We start from the raw sequence: 17,718 nt of genomic DNA, 5'->3' as shown, positions 1-17,718 counted from the left end.
CTGTTTTCTGCTGCCATGAACTGCTGCCCTCTGCTGTGTGCCACTCTGCCCTGGAGCCAGCTGAGTATAGACTAAACCTCCACAAACTGTGAGCTAAATAAACCTTTCCTTCCTTAATTTTGGGTGTCAGGTATTTGGTTCCAGCAATGAGTAAAAAGGAACTGAGACAGCTCAGTACTTGGACTCAGTGAGGCTGAATTTCAAAAATATTTCTTTTGGATAACAAACATGAAAGGCACTGTCTAATTCAAAAGAAAGCAGCAGTTTCCTTCTTCACAGGGCCAGCGCCTTTGATGCTATTTCTGGAAAAGGTGACAATATTGTTTTTTTATTTTAAAGAGAAGAAACACTAAAGTCAATGGTACAAAATTTCAAGACAAGACAGTAGGAGAGTAACAATGGTTAATACAGACATTAATTATCAAGGAAGTTGACTTAAATCACAAAATACCATGGACTTCCATTTGCAGTAGGGAAGTTGGCAGAAGAGAGTACGGCCACAGCCACCAGCAGCAAAGCGACAGTGAGACGGCCCTGCACTCCGAAGGCGGCCCTCATGCCCTCAGCAGAGTTTTGCAGAACTCAGCCTCTCACAGGGCCCAGAGCAGCCCTGGGTTCATCACCCACGGAGTTCATCTCTTCCTGGTCCTGGGGCCTCTTCTTCAAACTTTCCTGGTGAGATGAGACCAAAACTGGCTGGCAATTGCCACTGGCTATCAAAACTGACTTTACTGCTTCCTTACCCACACCCTCTCAGGAATGTCCCCCATGGGCGTGGCTGGAGTCTGCTGCTGGGAAGTTTGCAGAGGCCCAGGCCGCCCACCCGCGCTCTCAGGAAAGCTGTAATTTGTGGTGACAGCAAGGAGCCCTGCTGTTGCTTCTGCTTGGAAAGCCTAGCCGTGACTGCTCCCTGGCCGCAGCTGCAGTTGGAGGCTTTGATTCCAGGGCGGTGGTCTTAGCAGCCGCTGCAGTATGTTGTGTGCAGAGCCAAGCCACGTGTCCACAAGGAGAGGAGGAAAGGTTAAGGGTCAAGCCCGGAGACCAAACACACCTCGGGGCCCTGCTGGACAGCAGTGGACATCGGTCTGGCTAAGTTCAGGGTGACCATTCTAGGAGGGACACTGGCAAAGAAATGCAGTGATGGGGTGAAAGCAGGAGCGGTGTGGCCCTCCACATATCAACTAGAAATTCAAACAAACAGAAGAGATTGCTCAAGGGGCTCATTTTGTAGCCACAAGGTTTTGATTTCTCATTCCCGCCAGGAGAAAGGAAAACTCTGAAGAAAGGGCTTCTAGTTTCCCAGCACAAAAGGAAGAGGTAGGGAGGTGGACCTTCTTACATCTTGGCAAAAACTAGAGGCAGTCCTTCGAATGAGTTATTTTCTAAACACGGGCCGTAGATCATCTTCTTTTATTTGAATATTTCCTACTTATCTTCACTTACACTAGATTTTAAAATACGGCAGTCTGTTAAGCCAAACACTTAGTATTCAAGTGTATAAATATACTATTTCATTTTTAATGTGTTGAGTATCAGGAAATAAGTAGGGATTTCAAAAGTTTTCCCAAACTCACAAAAAGATAAGACATCTTAATATCTTCTCTACCAAAGTGCTAGCTGGAGTGAAACTGCTCATGGCTTCATTTCTTTCCTGCCTGTTCAAGGGCTGAATTAATGTCGCAGGAGGCAATGATGCCAACTCGAGCAGATGCCACACTTGACCTAGCGAGGTTACCAGCGGGTCCAGAGCTCCTCTGGTCCCCTTCTCATGGTCAGGTCAGTGGCTTCCAGGAGAACACTCAGAAACCAGAAAACTCCTGGCTGTAAAGAGGCTGATTGTCGCGAACCTTGGCCAGCACCTTCAGTCACTGCTGGCTGCCCGGGAGAAAGAAGGGTCACTGTGTTGCTAGGCAGCCCCGCTGGCAGACCTCAGGCAGGCGAGTTCAGCAGGACCCAGCAGGGCTGTGTTCCCCGCAGCTGCGGCCCCCAGCTTCTTGGTTCCTGGTCCACATTGCTCTGTTGATACCCACTGTGCCGAAGGTGTTTAGGTTCTGGTTGTCATTGTGGTCCTGGAGGTGGAACCCTGGCTCACATGCTGGGCAACTGCTCTACCACTGAGGTTCACCTGCACCCCAAGGGGTCTCTCTTCAAAGCCAAGAGGACAAAAGGGGACACACCACTTCCAAAACTGGAATGAGGGTGCTGCCTGGCTTTGAGGCTCCTCTGGAAACATCTCTATTCACTGTGGGTTCAGAGTGAAGAGGAGGCCAAGTCCGCGAGCACAAAAGGTTAACAGGAGCTGAAGAGTCCACTGTGCCTGGAATGTGGTGAGATCCAAGGCTGGGATGGGAAACGCCAAGGCGCTGCTCACGCCAGAAGAGTCACAGAGCTACATTTGTGGACTCCGGCCAACCACAGAAGAATAACATTTTCTGCTTACTGTGGTTACATGCATGTAAGTTTTACAAACTTTTTTTCTTTTTCAGTATCAGGGATCAAACTCAGGACCTTGCGCTTACCAGGCAGGTGCTTATGCCACTGAGCTATCTCCCCCCCACACAAACTTCTATTATTTTTTTACTTTGACACTTCAGACAATTGAGGTATATTTTTAAAAATACACGCACACACACACACACACACGACAATAAGTTTAATGAATTTCATTATCTTTAATATCATTCTAGAATTTGTAAAAGTATTTCTCACCAGCTATAAACGTCCTTTCCTTTCTCAGTCTGGTAGAAGAGGCAAAGCTCAGATTGCTGGAGCACGGCGTGCGCATTCGCACTCACTCTATGTACGGCATTAAGCTACAGAATGCACAGTGCGCCTTGCCTCCTCCGGGATCTTGGTGTAAAACTTAGCTTTGGCAGATGACCTCTGTCTCTGGACATGGATCTTAGGAATATTTTGACACGTCTCAGTGCTGTAGCGAACTCAAAGATAAACACTTCAAGATGCTCCGCTCGCTGAGCTTGGCTGCCGGTATGCACACTGGAGGAAATCACCAAGCAAAATAATTAGAGTCCTTACTTGAAACCACAGGTTGGAAACCAGCATATCTGTGGAACATATTAACGGTGGTGACTCATAGCCACGAGTTAAATATACCGAAGAATTAAGTGTTGAGCTCATCGTTCTCGTGTGCTGAGGTCCGGGATCACTGTCAGCCCAGCAGAAATTGGGATTGAATTAGACATACTGGACTTGCCTTCTGGCTTCATGGCAAGCACTTGCTAATCATACACCCCGCTGGGTTCAGACTTGAGGGGAAACTCCCTGTCTGCCTCGGCCTTCTAGGTTCCAAGAATCTGTCAAGGCAAAGGGAAAATATCTTCGAGCAGCCTGTGGTGTGACTTGGATTCTTCTGATGCAAAGCCCAAGAATCTCAGACCAAAGGGAGTCCTGGTGGGGAGCCGGGAGGGAAAGCGTTCCTAGGGAAGCCTAGGTCCTCCCAGAAAATCCAGGTTGTCTGTGGCCTCCCCTGTCATGGAGCAGCAAGGAGTTTCTCTCACACTGGGGTTGCTTTGATGTGTCTAAGCCACTGTGGTTGTCTTGCTTCCCTGGTTCAGGACTGCTTTGGGGTAGAGTGTGTGACCCACTTCTGGCCCTGAGATGTCAGAGGACAGAGGCTTCTGGAACAGACCCTTCCTCTGAAGAAGGAGGTAACTCAAGACATGAACCTCGAATCCCTCTAGAGATACTGCAGAGACACCAGGACCAGGTGAGACAGCTCCTGAACCAGCTCCTCCTTTGTGGCTTCTTAAGAGGGAAAGTAAACCTTTTGTTTAAATCATACTGAGTTGATTATTTATTACTTGCTGTTGAAAGCTTCTTAACTGATTCAACACAGCTTCCTGGACGTGACACATACCCTCCTATCCAGATCATGTCGCATAAGAGACAACCTGTGGGTCTTGAAATCATCTAAGGATGTGAACCGTGACCCTCTGTTAACCTACGTCTATCCTGCCTGGATTCAAGCTCATCTATGCAGCAAATGAGTAGCACATGAAGCAGACGTCATGACATTGATGTGGGGTGGGGGCATCTGGGGTCACTGGTGCTCAGGCAGAGCAGGGTAACAATTAGCTACCTGGCGGGGGGTGGGGGGGCAGGTTTTTGCCTACAGGAATAGCAACCTCCAGCACGAAATCCCTGAGAAGTCTCTGCAGTCAGAGATTGCAGCAGCTCCCAGCAAGTGACAAGCTGAAGGTTTCTCCAGCCTGAAATCTGGTGAAGCCTAATCCTATACTGAGCCCCAGACCCAAGAGGGAAAGCTTCCTGTTGCACCTGCCGCTTCGCACGGACAGTGGCTCTGCATTTGGCCTCAGCCAATGTTGTGTGGTTGACAAGATGATGACATGTCTAGGAGGCCTTTGTGCTTACGATGGGCTGGGACCGTGGGGTCAGAGTGGCACACTTGTTGGCCTTGATGAACTACATCAAGGTCACCTGGGCCTGCAGTCTCTGTTAGGGTCCCCTGGTGTTCTAGGGATATGGACAAAATAGCACGGCATTACCGGAGAATTGCCCCGCAGACCCTCCACACTGTCCCTGCTCGTCCCAACTTTCCCAGCCCCTGGAGACCCAGGATCCTCCAGCGCCCCCACAGAGCTGCTTCTTTCAGAGTGCGCAGGGCTGGGTCCACGCTGCCACTCAGCCTTGCCCTTGAGTGTCCCTCCTGCAGTATTCTGCACCCTTGCCTCCTCTCCATCTTTTCAGGCTTGATGGCTCATTTCTTTTCCACCAAACCATAGACACACCACAGTCTAGTGGACTACGGTGCATCTGTTCTCTGGCTGCTGAAGGGTGTTGCAGCTGCATCTGAGTTTTGCTAACTGGGAATAGAGCAGCTGCAAGTGTCCATGTGCAGGTTTCTGTGGAGGCCTAAATGTTCAGCTCCACGGGGTGGCCACAGAACAGTGCCATTACTGTATCCTGTGCTGAGAACATGCATTGTTCAGTAGCAGCTGCTGTGGTGTCTCTTAGGGTGGCCTAGCCACTCTGTGTCCTGGCTGGCTGTGGGCAGTCACTTCGGCTCTGTACCCTCACCAGCACTGTGTGATATGGGTGCTTTGGCTCTGGTGATTCCCAGGGGTGTGAGTGACATCTTCTTGCTGTTTTAATTTTTAATTCTATGGCACACGCTGCTCAGCCTCTCTCATATGCTTATTTGCCATTTGTATATATTCATTGCTGAGTAGCTGTTCAGGCCTTTTGCCCATTTTTCAATTAGTTCTTTCTTACTGTTGAACCAATCTTTTAACTCCACTTTGGGGAAGGATTTCAAAAGACACTGACCATTTCCCAGCCCAACTCTGTCCATCTGTCCTGGATATCCTCAGTTGCACATAGAGGTAGAAGGACAATTTCAGTTCTAAACATATGAATTGTTATCAGACATGGTGGTGTACACCTAGCACTCAAGAGGCTGAGGCAGGAAAATCACCGCAAGTTTAAGGCCAGCCTGGGCCACCTAATGAGTCCAAGGTCAGCCTAAATTACACAGTGAGATCCTCTCTCGAGGAAAAACAAACAAACAACCCCCCCCCACCAACAACAACAAAAACTGTGCTCGCTTCGGCAGCACATATACTAAAATTGGAAGGATAAGTTTTCAATTAGCAATAATCACGCCTCGGATAAACCTCATTGGCTACGATACTGCCACTGCACAAAGCTGAAAAAAATTGGAAGGATACAGAGAAAATTAGCATGGCCTCTGCGCAAGGGTGACACGCAAATTCGTAAAGCGTTCCATATTTTTTGGATGGCTCTTGAAGTTTGAGTAGTAAAGATTCAATTATTACAGCTAAGGTGGAATTTGCAATTTATCTAAGGTCTCAAACTCAAATGGTCAGCCAAAATCAAGTTTGTGATTATGCAACTATATAGATTTCCCTCTGTGTATAAATTAGAAAAACAAACCAAGCGATTAAATGAATAAGTAAAAAATCTGTAGGATCAGGAAGAAAGTTGTGCAGGCATTTATTTAATTGATGTTATAGAATTACATGGATATAAGCAACTTACTCCATTTTTATTGCTATGTTTCTATGTAGAGTTTTAAATTAATGTCTTCCTAATTTCTATCCTGGAAATGACATTTACAGTTAAGGTGTATCTACAGTTTTGGAAATCATAGCATAAAGGAACATGTCTCATTGAAGTTTTGATGACTGCTACACAAAATCATACCATACATATCCAGAAATCATTGTTGCTATTGTAGTACCCATTTTTTAAAACATAGTCCTGAATAATCCTTGACTCCTGTTATTCATACTACTTTGTATTTCCATCTCCAGTTGAATGGAACTGACCTGTTAAATCAATGAAATGAAGCAGAAATGATAGTGTATGAATTCCAAAGCCCGGTCACAGAGGGGCCGGAAAGATGGCCCAGGGGAGTAAGCGCTTTCTTGGCAAGCACAAGGGCCTGAGTTCAGTCCCTGCTTCCGGAAAAACAAAAACAAAGCCCGGTCACAGGAGACATTCTGGATTCTATTTTGTTTACTTTGGGTTCCTTACTCTGGGATAAGCCAGTCACCACACCACAAAGAAGCTTGAGCAGCCTATGCAGGTGACAACAGCAGATGAGCCAAAGCTTCCTGTCAATAGGTATAAGAGGGATTTATTTTGGAAGTAGGACCTCCAGCTGCAGGCTTTTGGAAACACAGATAGTTAATATAATGTTTGAAAAGAAGGAGAAAAATCTACATTTGACAGATATTGGAGTTTCAGTTTAGATGGGTTCTGTAGTAAGTCCTCCAAAAGTCACCTAAGAGGCTGGGGAGGTAGCTCAATGGTCTTAAGTGCCTGCCTGGCAAGTGCAAGGACCCGAGTTTGAGCACTTGTTCTGAATGCTGTGCAGGCCCTAGACTGAGCTGGCCATCAAAACTGGGCATGGCCTGTGATCCTAGCACTGGGTAAGCTGAGACAGGAGGATCCTTATGTGTTTGAGCTGTGTAGTGAGACCCAGTACCAAATAAATAAATAAATAAATAAATAAATATTATTAAAAACAACAACAACAAAAACCAAAACTCAGGCTGGAGGTATAGCTCAGCATCACATTGCTCACCTGGTAATCATGAGGTCCTGAGTTCAATTCCTAGTGCCCAAAACCAAATCTAAGTATGGTGGCGCGCACCTGTCATTCTAGCACTTGAGGAGCCGAGGCAGGAGGATCACCACTTCCAAGTCAGCCTGAATTACATAGTGAGACCCTGTCTCGAAAAAGTGAAAACTAAGATAAAATCTACATGCATCATTTAACAGCCATGCTGTGGCCAGCACATTGTGCTAAGCACTGAGGGAGATACGAAAAAATGTCAGATACAGTCATTGCCATCTTGGTCATCTCTAGGGAGGACAGACATGGCAATGACAGAACAGAGGACAGGGAGGGACGTAACATCGACACCAACGTGTAGCTTCCCCTCTAAGTACTTGCCACAAAACTTTGATTCAGATCCAAGTGTTCTGAGTACACTTTTAAAAGCTATTTTGACAGAAGATGATGAGGAATTAGATAGACAACACCGAAGGGAGTCTTGGAACCGTGTCATTGCTTGCCTACCTGCCTTGCCCTGTCTGGGGTTTGGTGCTGAAAGCAGCAGAAGCATCGCACTAAACGTCTCTTTCAGCTCTGGGTCATGTGTGAATTTTAAAGCATGTTTTTTTTTTTTTTTTTTTTTTTTTTTAAATATTTATTTATTTATTTATTTATTTATTTATTTATTTATTTAGTGTGTGGCCAGCTCAGCCCACCAGGGGGCGGGCGGGCCAGCATGTGGTGCTGGGGGATTGAACCGAGGTCTCTGTGCTTTGCTTGAGCTTAGCTTGTTCTAAGTAGGTGCTTTAGACCACTGAGCCATCTCACCAGCCCCACATGGTTTCAAGTAGGTGCTTTAGACCACTGAGCCATCTCACCAGCCCCTTAAAGCATGTTTTCTGTAGAATCCATTCAAAAAAATACAGGGTCAATCGTTTCCATAAAAAAGCCTGCCACGGAGTAGAAGAGAGTGTGTCTATCTGATAATCTTGCCAGAGTATCTGGTAATATTGCCTGGGGTTACTGTCAAATCGAGTAAGGGACATGGGAAGGTAACCCGCCTGAATGTAACTGCAATTTGTTACGCAGCTACTAGCAAGTCTTATAACCCTGTGCTATAATCGACCATTAGTCATTTCTCTCCCTTTAGACACTTACCCATTGCTTGGTTGTGTTTTGTTTTGTTACGTTTTTGAGACAGAGTCTCGCTATGTAGTCCAGCCCGGCCTTCAGCTTACTATGTAGCCCGGGCTGGCCTCAAACTCACAGTGACCCTCCTGCCTCAGTCTCCCGTGTGCCACCAGGTCTGGCTAACATTTCTTGTTCTGTGTCCATTCGTCTTGATCTTCCTACCTTTAGCCTCAGGTCAATTCTTGTTTTAACCTTCTGGATTACACAGTTTAAGGAGAGGTAAACTTGTATTTCGTTTGCTTGGTCATTTGCTAAAATCCCTGCAAGGTGAAGGAGAACATTATGACTTTATATCAACAAATCGGGAACACTCAGAGTAGCTGCCGGAAGACAGACAAGGCTGTGGTCCAGCTGATGGGGTTACAGGCTTGTGGGGCCAGACGAGAACAGGCGTTATTTTGTGAACCTAAGTATTAAGAGATGCAATTCCAGACCCCTGCTTACTTTGGCTTCTTTTTATCACAGAACAGGCAGCTCTTTGTACCTCAAAAGAGACGCACAGGCCTCAGAGTGAGATCTGAGCTGCGGCGGACACCTTTTGCCTTGACCACTTTCTACCCAGTCTTGCTGCTGAGGAGTTTTCTGCAGAATTCTCACAATGCAGGGTCTGTTCAGAGGATGCTTAGGAGAAAAGTCTCTGCACATGGGGGCATAGCGAGGGTGTGTGTATGTGTGTGTGTGTGTGTGTGCACAAAGAACTTCTGATAACCTCCTAAGAAGGAAGAAAATGTGACAGGAAGTGAGCATTCCCAAGGTTGAGGCAAGAGAAAAATTGATGAGAGTTTGAGACCAATCTGGGCTACACAATGAGTTCAAGCCCAGCCTGAACTCTGAATCCTGGTCTTAAAAAGCAATCATCATGATGGTTATTATTATTCCGCACAACATGATATATAGGAAGGGAGTTCACTTGGTATAGAAGCAAAATGCATAATAGCTACCGTAAGAAATGTAGACGACCTAAATTTAGAAAGCATGAAACTTTACTGATTCACAAAAGAGGTTTTGTAAAGACAAAAGACATGTTATATCCCAAAGAGGAAAGATGAAATGTTTTAAAGTTGTCAATTTTAAATACTTTTCACAATGGAAATACATTCCAAAAACCCCCAAAGATTGGCTGTTTTCTTGTCAGCCAGTGCCCGATGGCACCTGCCACAGCAGAAATGCTGGAAGGCTTGGAAATAGCCAGAGGCCTTGGGCGCAGTCGGCAGACACGGCCGGTTACTAAGGGGCAAATAGTTGTGTAGGGTAGGGTTTAAGGCCGATTGGTGTGCAGAGCTATGAGCTCTCAGACAGCATCATGGGAGCACCATGCGTGGTTGGATTTCTGTAAAGCGCCTTTTGATATTTTATACCAAGATCCTTAATAAAGTCCCTCCCCTAAACCTGAGTCATTTGTGGGACAATGGCTATACCCAGAGACACCATGGGACGTGAAGCAAATCAGAAACACAAGCTTAAAGATCACATGGTTTCTCTCTCTTTTTTTTTTAAAGTTTCTATTTGGTTTTTTTAACCATTTTTTTAAACATTTATTTATTTGTGTGTGTGTGCATGTGTGTGTGTGGCCAGCTCAGCCCACCAGGGGGCGGGGCTGCCCAGCATGTGGTGCTGGGGGATCGAACTGCGGTCCCTGTGTATTGCCAAGCTTGTTCCAAGTAGGTGCTTTAGACCACTGAGCCATCTCTCCAGCCCCACATGGTTTCTCTTATATAAATACACAGCAGAATAACAGATAAGACAATGGGAAACAGAAGAAGCTTTTACAAGAGAGAAGGGACCAAGAGAAAGAGGTGGGGAAGGGACTGGAGGTGCCTCGAGCTCCCTGCCACGGATGTGGTCACTGCTTCCAGGGAAAATGATCTAACAAAAATAAGATTGAAGAACTGTTCATCCTTTTCCCCATCCTATTCCACACCCAATAACACACCCTCTCTACGAGAAATGAGATGTGCTCAGGAGGGCTTTGTAGAGAGATACACAACGGAACATTCTTGATAAGCTGAAAACAATCCATTTAGGAACACTTCCAAAATCCGCTCCACAGTGGATGGTTGGTGTCATGTTCCCATAAGTTCTTGCACTAGAAACTTAATTCCCCGATTCCTACCTTGGGGCCCTGGGATGGCTGTGGATGCCACTCGGGTGAGCCGTAAAGGTGGTGCCCTGGTGGCATTAGTGACTGCCGTGCGCTGCTGTCTTGGGAGGCCTCCTGGTGCTGGGTGGCTGCTCCTTGCCTTCCTCCCCAGAACCGTGAGCCAAAGAGCTTCCGCTCCCTGTGAATCACCCTCTCCCGGTATTTCGCTAAAGCAGCAGAAAATGGCCACAGGTGTGGTCGCAGCCAATGCAGTCGATTCCCTGGGTAACGATGGGTGTGGAAACGGACGTGGGCATGGGTTTGATCTGAGCAGAAGCTGAGAGCCAGTCCATGGGGTAACTAGAGAAGGTCCTCTGCCCCGAAACGTGCAAGCACAGGAAGAGACCGCAGCTAATCTCTTCTCGACATTGCTGTCCTGAATGTCAGGTCTGAGACCAGGTGACTGTCAGGGAGAGCAAGAGGGTTACTCTGAGGCACCAAAGACAGTCGGGGTCGCCTGGCTGCTTCTACACTGCCACCGCCACCTTCAGTGTCTCCTACCATTCTTACCATTTTCCACAGACTTTTTTTTGCCTAAGGCCCTTTACAGTTCACAGATTATGTGCATTGTTCAATTAACTAAATTTTGGACTCTATGAGACCTGGGATGCTTATCTTTACTGATCATCGATACACCTCATATGCTCGCTCCATGGGCAGATCTGTGGATCTGGCAGCTGGGATGGATGTAAATTCACATCTGCAGAACTTGACTTCCTGTGTGACAACTGTCCCACTGTGCTGCTTTCAGGCATAAGAAAAGTCACCAGGGGACAGGACATGGATTTGCCCTGGGGTGGACCTGGAGAGCAAAGCCAGGGGCCAAATCAGGTGGAGTCAGGAAGGGAGGAGCCTCCTGCTAGGCACAGCCTTGGAGCCTGGGAGCCTTGGCCACCCAAGGGCAGCCTGCTGCCCTGCCCAGCCCCCCAGCAGGTCTTATCTTTTCTCTGGGTCCCCAACCCGCCCCTTCTGCCCCTATGACTCCTAAGGCTAAACTGCAGCAACACTCTACCCTTATCCACCCACCAAGCAGTGGAAGGCCAGACCATCCACAGGGAATACTGACTGCTAAACCCAAGCTAAGAATTCGGACTTCAGGGAAGCTCTGCTGGACATCTAGGTGCTGTGTGATCTTGGAAATGTCCTTGTGTTCTCCGGGTTGCCTCTAACGATGAGCTCCCCTCATAAAATGCATGGATTGCCTCAGATGATGTCTATCATTCTTGCCAATTCTAAAAGCCCTGGGTTTTGCCTGCCAAAGAGAGCACCTGTGCTGCATTGGGTCACATTGGCCCACTTGTTTCCAACCTTTTTTTTTTTTTTTTGCAGAACTGAGAATTGAACTCAGGCCCTTGTGCTTACCAGGCAAGCACTATCCTACTGAGCCATCTCCCCAACCCCTTGCTTCCATCCTAATTTGTTTCAGTACAAGTCTTTTGTTTGGGGATGGGCGCCATCAGTGCCTGGATGGGGCTATTTGCAGCTACTCTTACTTCAGTGATTGACTACTTAGCACTTACTTACCCTTTTCTGCCCAATATCAAAGCTTTAGGTTTAACACACATTTACAAGATTCTATACTTTTTTTTTTTTTTTTTTTTTTTTTTGGTGGAACCAGGGATTGAACTCAGGCCCTTGCACTTGCCAGGGAAGCACTTATTCCACTGAGCCATCTCCTCGGCCCCAGATTCTATACATTTTAAGGTACATTTGCAAGTTTAATATACCTGATTTTCTCAAATGCTAAATTCTAGCGGGGCAAATTTTAAAAGTCTAATAAGAATCCTTTAAAGCACCCAACTCTTCTTTATAGCTAAGAACCAAGCTTATAAATGCAGTAACTAGGTTTTATTAAACTTTTCAAATTTTTAGAAACTTATTTCTAAAAATGTTGTTATTCATTTAAAATTAATATTACAAACATAACACATTTTTCTTAAATGTGCCATATACCCACAATGAACTGAAACATATCAGCAAAGTTGTTACAAGATTTATTCCTGAAGTTGGGTTTCAGAATTATAATCCGCAAAAGGCTCATTTGTTCATCTGTGGAAGTAGCCCTCAGAATCTGGAACTAAGTCATAATCGCTAACCGGAATGAAAATCTGTGAGTCTAAGGATTAGATCAACAATTCAGTGCAGGAGCCCAGTAACTTCCAGAGGAGTAGGAGGACGCCTTGGAAAATCCACAGGGGTAGACGGGGGAAGGAGCAGAAGCTCAGAGTGCAGGATTTTGGTACTAATTTTAGGACTGAGGAGACAGATATGGGAGAGGCTTTCTGCTGAAAAGCACTTCTGCTTGATGATATCTAATCTTTAAATATCGATGATGGTATTCAGCTTATTCATTTTACAGTGTAATCGGGTTAATTCCATGAATGTGTAGCTACCAGGGCCTGGAGTGCTGGGTGTGGAGGCCACACTGGTAAGCCCCGCACTCTGGGAGGCTGGGGCAAGTCTGAGTCCGGCCAAGATATTTTAACGGTTTAGCAAGACTCTGTCTCAAAACACACACACACAAAAAAGTCTGGGAAAGCCGTCAGGGCAACAGCCCTGGGGCCAGTCCCCAGCCTGCATGGTAATGCTCGTCAGCTCTGTGGGCGAGTCCCTCATCTGGACCTCAGCAGGAGGCCGGGCTGGGCAGGGGGATTTTCTGGGCAGTGACTGGTCATAATCACGCAGCGCCAGGCACTGAGAGGAGCAACCTTGCAGCCGGCCATTGCGTGGCGTGAAAGTGCTGCCGCCGGAGCCCCTCCTCCTCCGCAGCCTCCTGGTCCTCAACAGGGGGACAGCACCAACTGGGGCCAAAGGTGGACATACAGGGGTGAGCCTCTCCCTCCGCGTGCTGCCCCCAGCCTCAGTTTCCTCCTCTGAGCACCCTCCGGCCTGGACCGGGCCTGCGCAGCCGCGGGGTTCCGTGACACTCGCATCCTGGGACTCACAGCCACCTCTGCGGGCCACACCTCCCGCCAGCGGGACCCCTTAAGCCAGAGTCGCGAGGAGGGGTCTCGCCGCGCTCCGCCCGGGGCAGGCGGGGTCTGGGGCTCCGCCCACCGCCGCACTCGAGACTGGACAGGAACCCGCGCGGCCCGCGCTGCCCGCAGCTCCACGCCCCGGGGTCCTCGCCATGCGCCCCCCGCACCACACAGCCCCGCGGCCCCCGCTGTTGCTGCTGTTGCTGCTGCTGCCGCTCCCGCCCGCGCCGTCGGGCGCCGCGGAGGTCCCCAGGGCGAAGGCGAAGGCGCAGATCCGGCAGCGGGAGGTGGTGGACCTGGTGAGTCCCGCTCGGGTCGCGGGCGCCCGCGATGCAAAGCGCGAGGAGCTGAGGCACCCGCTGTTCTCAGCCAGGCAGATCTGCCCTGGGGCGAGGGGACCTCCAGCTGGGCCCAGAGACTGCAGTGTGGTTCGTTTCTGAGGCTGCAGGGCCGGGAGGGAGGAGACGGCCCGCTCAGTTCGCGCCGTGGGAACCCCACGGGCTTCAGTCCACGGTCACCAGGGACAAGTGTCGCGGTGGCCGCCGTGGAGAGGCGGTTTCCGTCCAGGACTGCACCGCCTCGTGGGTCCGCGGGAGGCCGTGAGCTCGAGCCCCAAAAGAGCAGCTGGCACGAGCACGGCCCGGTCCAGCATGCCCGGGGTCCCCGCACGCCCCGGGGTCCCAGCACGTCCCGGGGTCCCTGCACTCCGTGAGGTCCCTGCACTCCCTGAGGTCCCTACACTCCCCGAGGTCCCCCACGCCCGGTCCCTGCACGCCCCGGCCCAGGTGCCTCGTAAACGCCCAGCCCGGCCCCGCACGCTCTCAGGGTTGAGAAGCGCGGCCGGGCTTTGCCGCCTTCACATTTTCAGGTTTATGGAGCTGGGAGCCAGGCGCCGCCGGTGGGCTGAGCGCGGCGCCAGCGCTGGAGTAGGACGCCTGCCCTTCCCGCGGTGTGTGACGCTGCTCGTGTCCCGGTCACAGTTCTATTTTAAGGGTCTATATTGTTAAAATTGTACGCAGCGAGGTGGTTTATGTGTACTTCGCATTTTGTGAATGTGTAGGTGTGGCCCACAAAGTACCCCTTTACTCACAAAGCTAGCAATTTCTTTAAGATGCACAGTACTGTGCCTGTGGTTTCCCACAACTCTCGCCCAGACTGGAAAAAGTGCACTGTGCCCCTGGGGTCGGGTCACTCTGTGGACTGGAAGTGGGCTTGGTGACAGGAAAAGTCCACAAAGTCAAAAGCAGTACCGCTCAAGCGGTACCAAGAAGCCGCTTCTTTGTACAGAACTTTCAGAGCCTCATTTTCACTCTCACCGGGTTCTGCCTCCTGGTGGACTCAAAGGGAACTGGGCCTCTTGCGCATTATGCACACAGGACTCTGAACATGCGTGGGGCTGGCCTCTTGCAGTGGATGAAGACAGATGCCTGAAAACCAGGGCAGCCTAGGCGTGGTGGCGCACGCCTGTAATCCCAGCACTCGGGAGGCTGAGGCAGGATTAAGGCACCTACAATCAGATGCAGGGGCCCAGGGTTCAATCCCTGGGCCTGTGGTGCTGCACCCCCCAAATGGTAATTGAGACTGGGCATGGAGGTGTGCGCCTGTAATCCCAGCTCTCGGAAGGCTGTAAACAGGCAGATCACTGTAAGTCCGATCTAGTAGTGAGACCCTGACTACCCTGTAGACCCTTCCCTAAAAATACAGAAAAAGAAAAGAATATTAAGCCTAAAATCTATCAAACGTAAAATATTTTGTACTTCAGCATGTCTTCAAGTACTTCTGGGGTCTTTAAATGCTTTGTTATTGTTTCTCTAATTGTAAATAGTCAATTGTGCCCTTTTCCCCTTCCTGTCATTTTCCTAAGCCATAGCTTCACAGTCACAAGGAACTCCTTGGTGCTGATCATCCATCCAGACTATGATGTGAGAAGCCAACCTATCGGCCAGCAGTGTGGCTACATGAGATCCTCCTTAGAAAATGTGATTGCTGGGTTTTGTAATCTGATTGTACCCAAGCCCAGACAGTGAAATTAACTTTGAAGTTGCTTTAATACATAAGAACATGTGATGCTTGTGCTGAGACAGCTGACACAGTTAGGGAAGTGTTAGCTGTGCGTGGTGGCATGCCTGTAATCCCAGTACTCAGAGGCTGAGGCAGGAGGATCACCACAAATTCAAGATCAGTCTGGGCTACATAGTGAGTTTACAGCCGGGCTGAACTATATAGAGAGAACTTATCTCAATAGAACCAAACAAAACATATGAGAAATGTTAAAATAAAAGTGTATGTGGGGGGCTGGGGAGACAGCTCAGTAGAATAAGTGCTTCCCTGGCAAGCACAAGGACCTGAGTTCAACTCCCAGTTCCACCAAAAAAAAGTGTACGTGGGTTGTGCTGAGGTGGGAGGGCCAGTGGCTGGTACCCCAGCTGCAGCCAGATGGGGGAGCCCAAGTGTCTCCTTTGCCTCTGGTTCCTTGTGGCTTTGTGGACACTCTCTCTCAGATGGGTCCAGGGAAGGAAGGGCACTTGCTGTGTACTCTCTCTCTGTGGTCCTGGGGGTCAAGTGCAGGGGCTGGGGCACGCTCCTGAGCAGGGTTCCTGTTCTACTAGCTTTAGAGCTCAGGCTAGGGCTGGGACAAAGGCTGTGGTTCAGTTGCATAGCGCATGCTTAGTGGGCAGGAGCTCACTCAGTGCTCAGCCTGTGTCCTTCCTCGAGAGAATCCTTTTAAAGCTCCGCTGTACAGAGGAGAAGACAGGCCTGAAATCCGGAGCAAATGCCCTGCCCCACATTGCGGAGAAGCAGAGGAGCCAGGGTGCAGAAGCCCAAGAATGGGCTCAGAACCCACGCATTTTAAACACTGCAAGATGCCGCCCCCCCAGGTGACGTGTGATGGGACACTTCCCACGCTGTGGTGGATTACCGTCCCCTGTTAAGGACCCATGGTTACCCAGAACTACTGTGATCACTCGCTCCTCCTTGGAGGCAGTGGCTAGAGTGCTACCCAGCCTGCTTCGTCTACAAAGAGCAGGGACTGGAGAGGGCACGCATGTGCAGCTTAGAGAGAACCATTGGCAGCTGAGCTTTTATTAGGTAATTGTCCTTAGAAATTCACCTTTAAAAAAAATTCAAGAGAAGAGACACTGTATGGATAGATTTTTTTTTTTTTTTGTGGAACTGGGCATTGAACTCAGGCCCTTGCACTTGCCAGGGAAGCCCTTTTTCCACTGAGCCATCTCCCTGGCCCCATGGATAGATTTTTATTCAATAACATTGATAGGAAAAAATAAACTAAGCACCCCCAACCGGTAGACTACAAAAATGTAATTGCGAAACCAGGCGTGGTGGCACACTTCTGTCATCCCAGCACTCAGGAATCTGAGGCAGGAGGATCGCTGAAAGTTCAGAGCCAGCCTGGGGTAAATAGTGAGTTCAAAGCCAGTCTGAACTACAGAACAAGACTGCCTCTAAATAAATAAATAAAATGAAACTTTAAAAAAGGAAAGAAAAGAAAGCCACGTCCTTTTACAAGACGTGGACTTGGAGAAAAATACTAAAATACTAAACTGTATCTTCCGTGCAATTCAGTTCTATAAAATCAGATGTGCTTATAATGAGCAGTAGAGGGGAACAGGTGAATGAAAACATTTTGTTCTTTCTGATGTATCTGTGTGTGAAGTTTGTGCATTAAAAATATATGGGAAGTGACAATAATTTCAAATGAGGGGCGGGGGAAGTGGTCTGGCCGGTGGTGGCGCCATTTGAAAGCGTCCTTCAGCCCTGCGGGCAGGCGGCGCGCGAGCCCAATGCGCCTGCGCACTCAGTGTGTCTGTCCCTCCTCCCGCAGTACAACGGGCTGGGCACCTGCCTGCAGGGCCCAGCAGGGGTGCCCGGGCGCGACGGCAGCCCCGGGGCCAATGGCATCCCAGGCACCCCTGGGATACCGGGCCGTGATGGATTCAAAGGCGAGAAGGGGGAGTGCTTGCGGGAGAGCTTCGAGGAGTCCTGGACCCCGAACTACAAGCAATGTTCCTGGAACTCTCTGAACTATGGCATAGACCTCGGGAAAATCGCAGTAAGTACCGTCTGCATTCAAGCTGACACAAAGCATAGGAACTTTCATATTGGGGTCTTAACTTTTAGGTGAGATTATATAGATTTTTTTCAACTAAGTAATTTTTTAAAAGGTAAGAAATAGCAGAAGGGCTGGTGAGATGGCTCAGTGGTCTAAAACATCTACTTAGAACAAGCTCAACAAAGCACAGGGACCGCGGTTCAATCCCCCAGCACCACATGCCAGCCAGCCCCGCCCCCTGGTGGGCTGAGCTGGCCACACACACACACACACA

The 17,718-nt window shown here is 48.9% G+C and overlaps 1 protein-coding gene and 2 non-coding genes across 3 annotated transcripts in view; 2 read left to right on the top strand and 1 right to left on the bottom strand.

Annotated features, from left to right (window-relative positions):
* Positions 1–5,553: 5,553 nt before the first annotated feature.
* LOC111812895 lies at positions 5,554–5,688 on the bottom strand. Its single transcript, XR_002818269.1, has one exon. It is a non-coding gene; the product is annotated as a U4 spliceosomal RNA (small nuclear RNA).
* LOC111812892 lies at positions 5,670–5,773 on the top strand. The gene has a single exon (XR_002818267.1). It is a non-coding gene; the product is annotated as a U6 spliceosomal RNA (small nuclear RNA).
* A 7,698-nt stretch (positions 5,774–13,471) lies between these two features.
* Cthrc1 (collagen triple helix repeat containing 1) overlaps positions 13,472–17,718 on the top strand; it is an 11,033-nt gene continuing 6,786 nt past the window's right edge. Inside the window, exons 1-2 of the mRNA XM_004642275.2 lie at positions 13,472–13,671; positions 17,217–17,444. Of these exons, the coding sequence (XP_004642332.1) occupies positions 13,525–13,671; positions 17,217–17,444 (375 nt within the window). The 5' untranslated portion in view covers positions 13,472–13,524. The remainder of the gene's footprint in view (positions 13,672–17,216; positions 17,445–17,718) is intronic.

Source organism: Octodon degus, unplaced genomic scaffold, assembly GCF_000260255.1.
Source record: "Octodon degus isolate 3935 unplaced genomic scaffold, OctDeg1.0 scaffold00148, whole genome shotgun sequence".
Taxonomy (NCBI): Eukaryota; Metazoa; Chordata; class Mammalia; order Rodentia; family Octodontidae; genus Octodon; species Octodon degus.
This window is presented reverse-complemented; position numbering and strand designations above follow the sequence as displayed.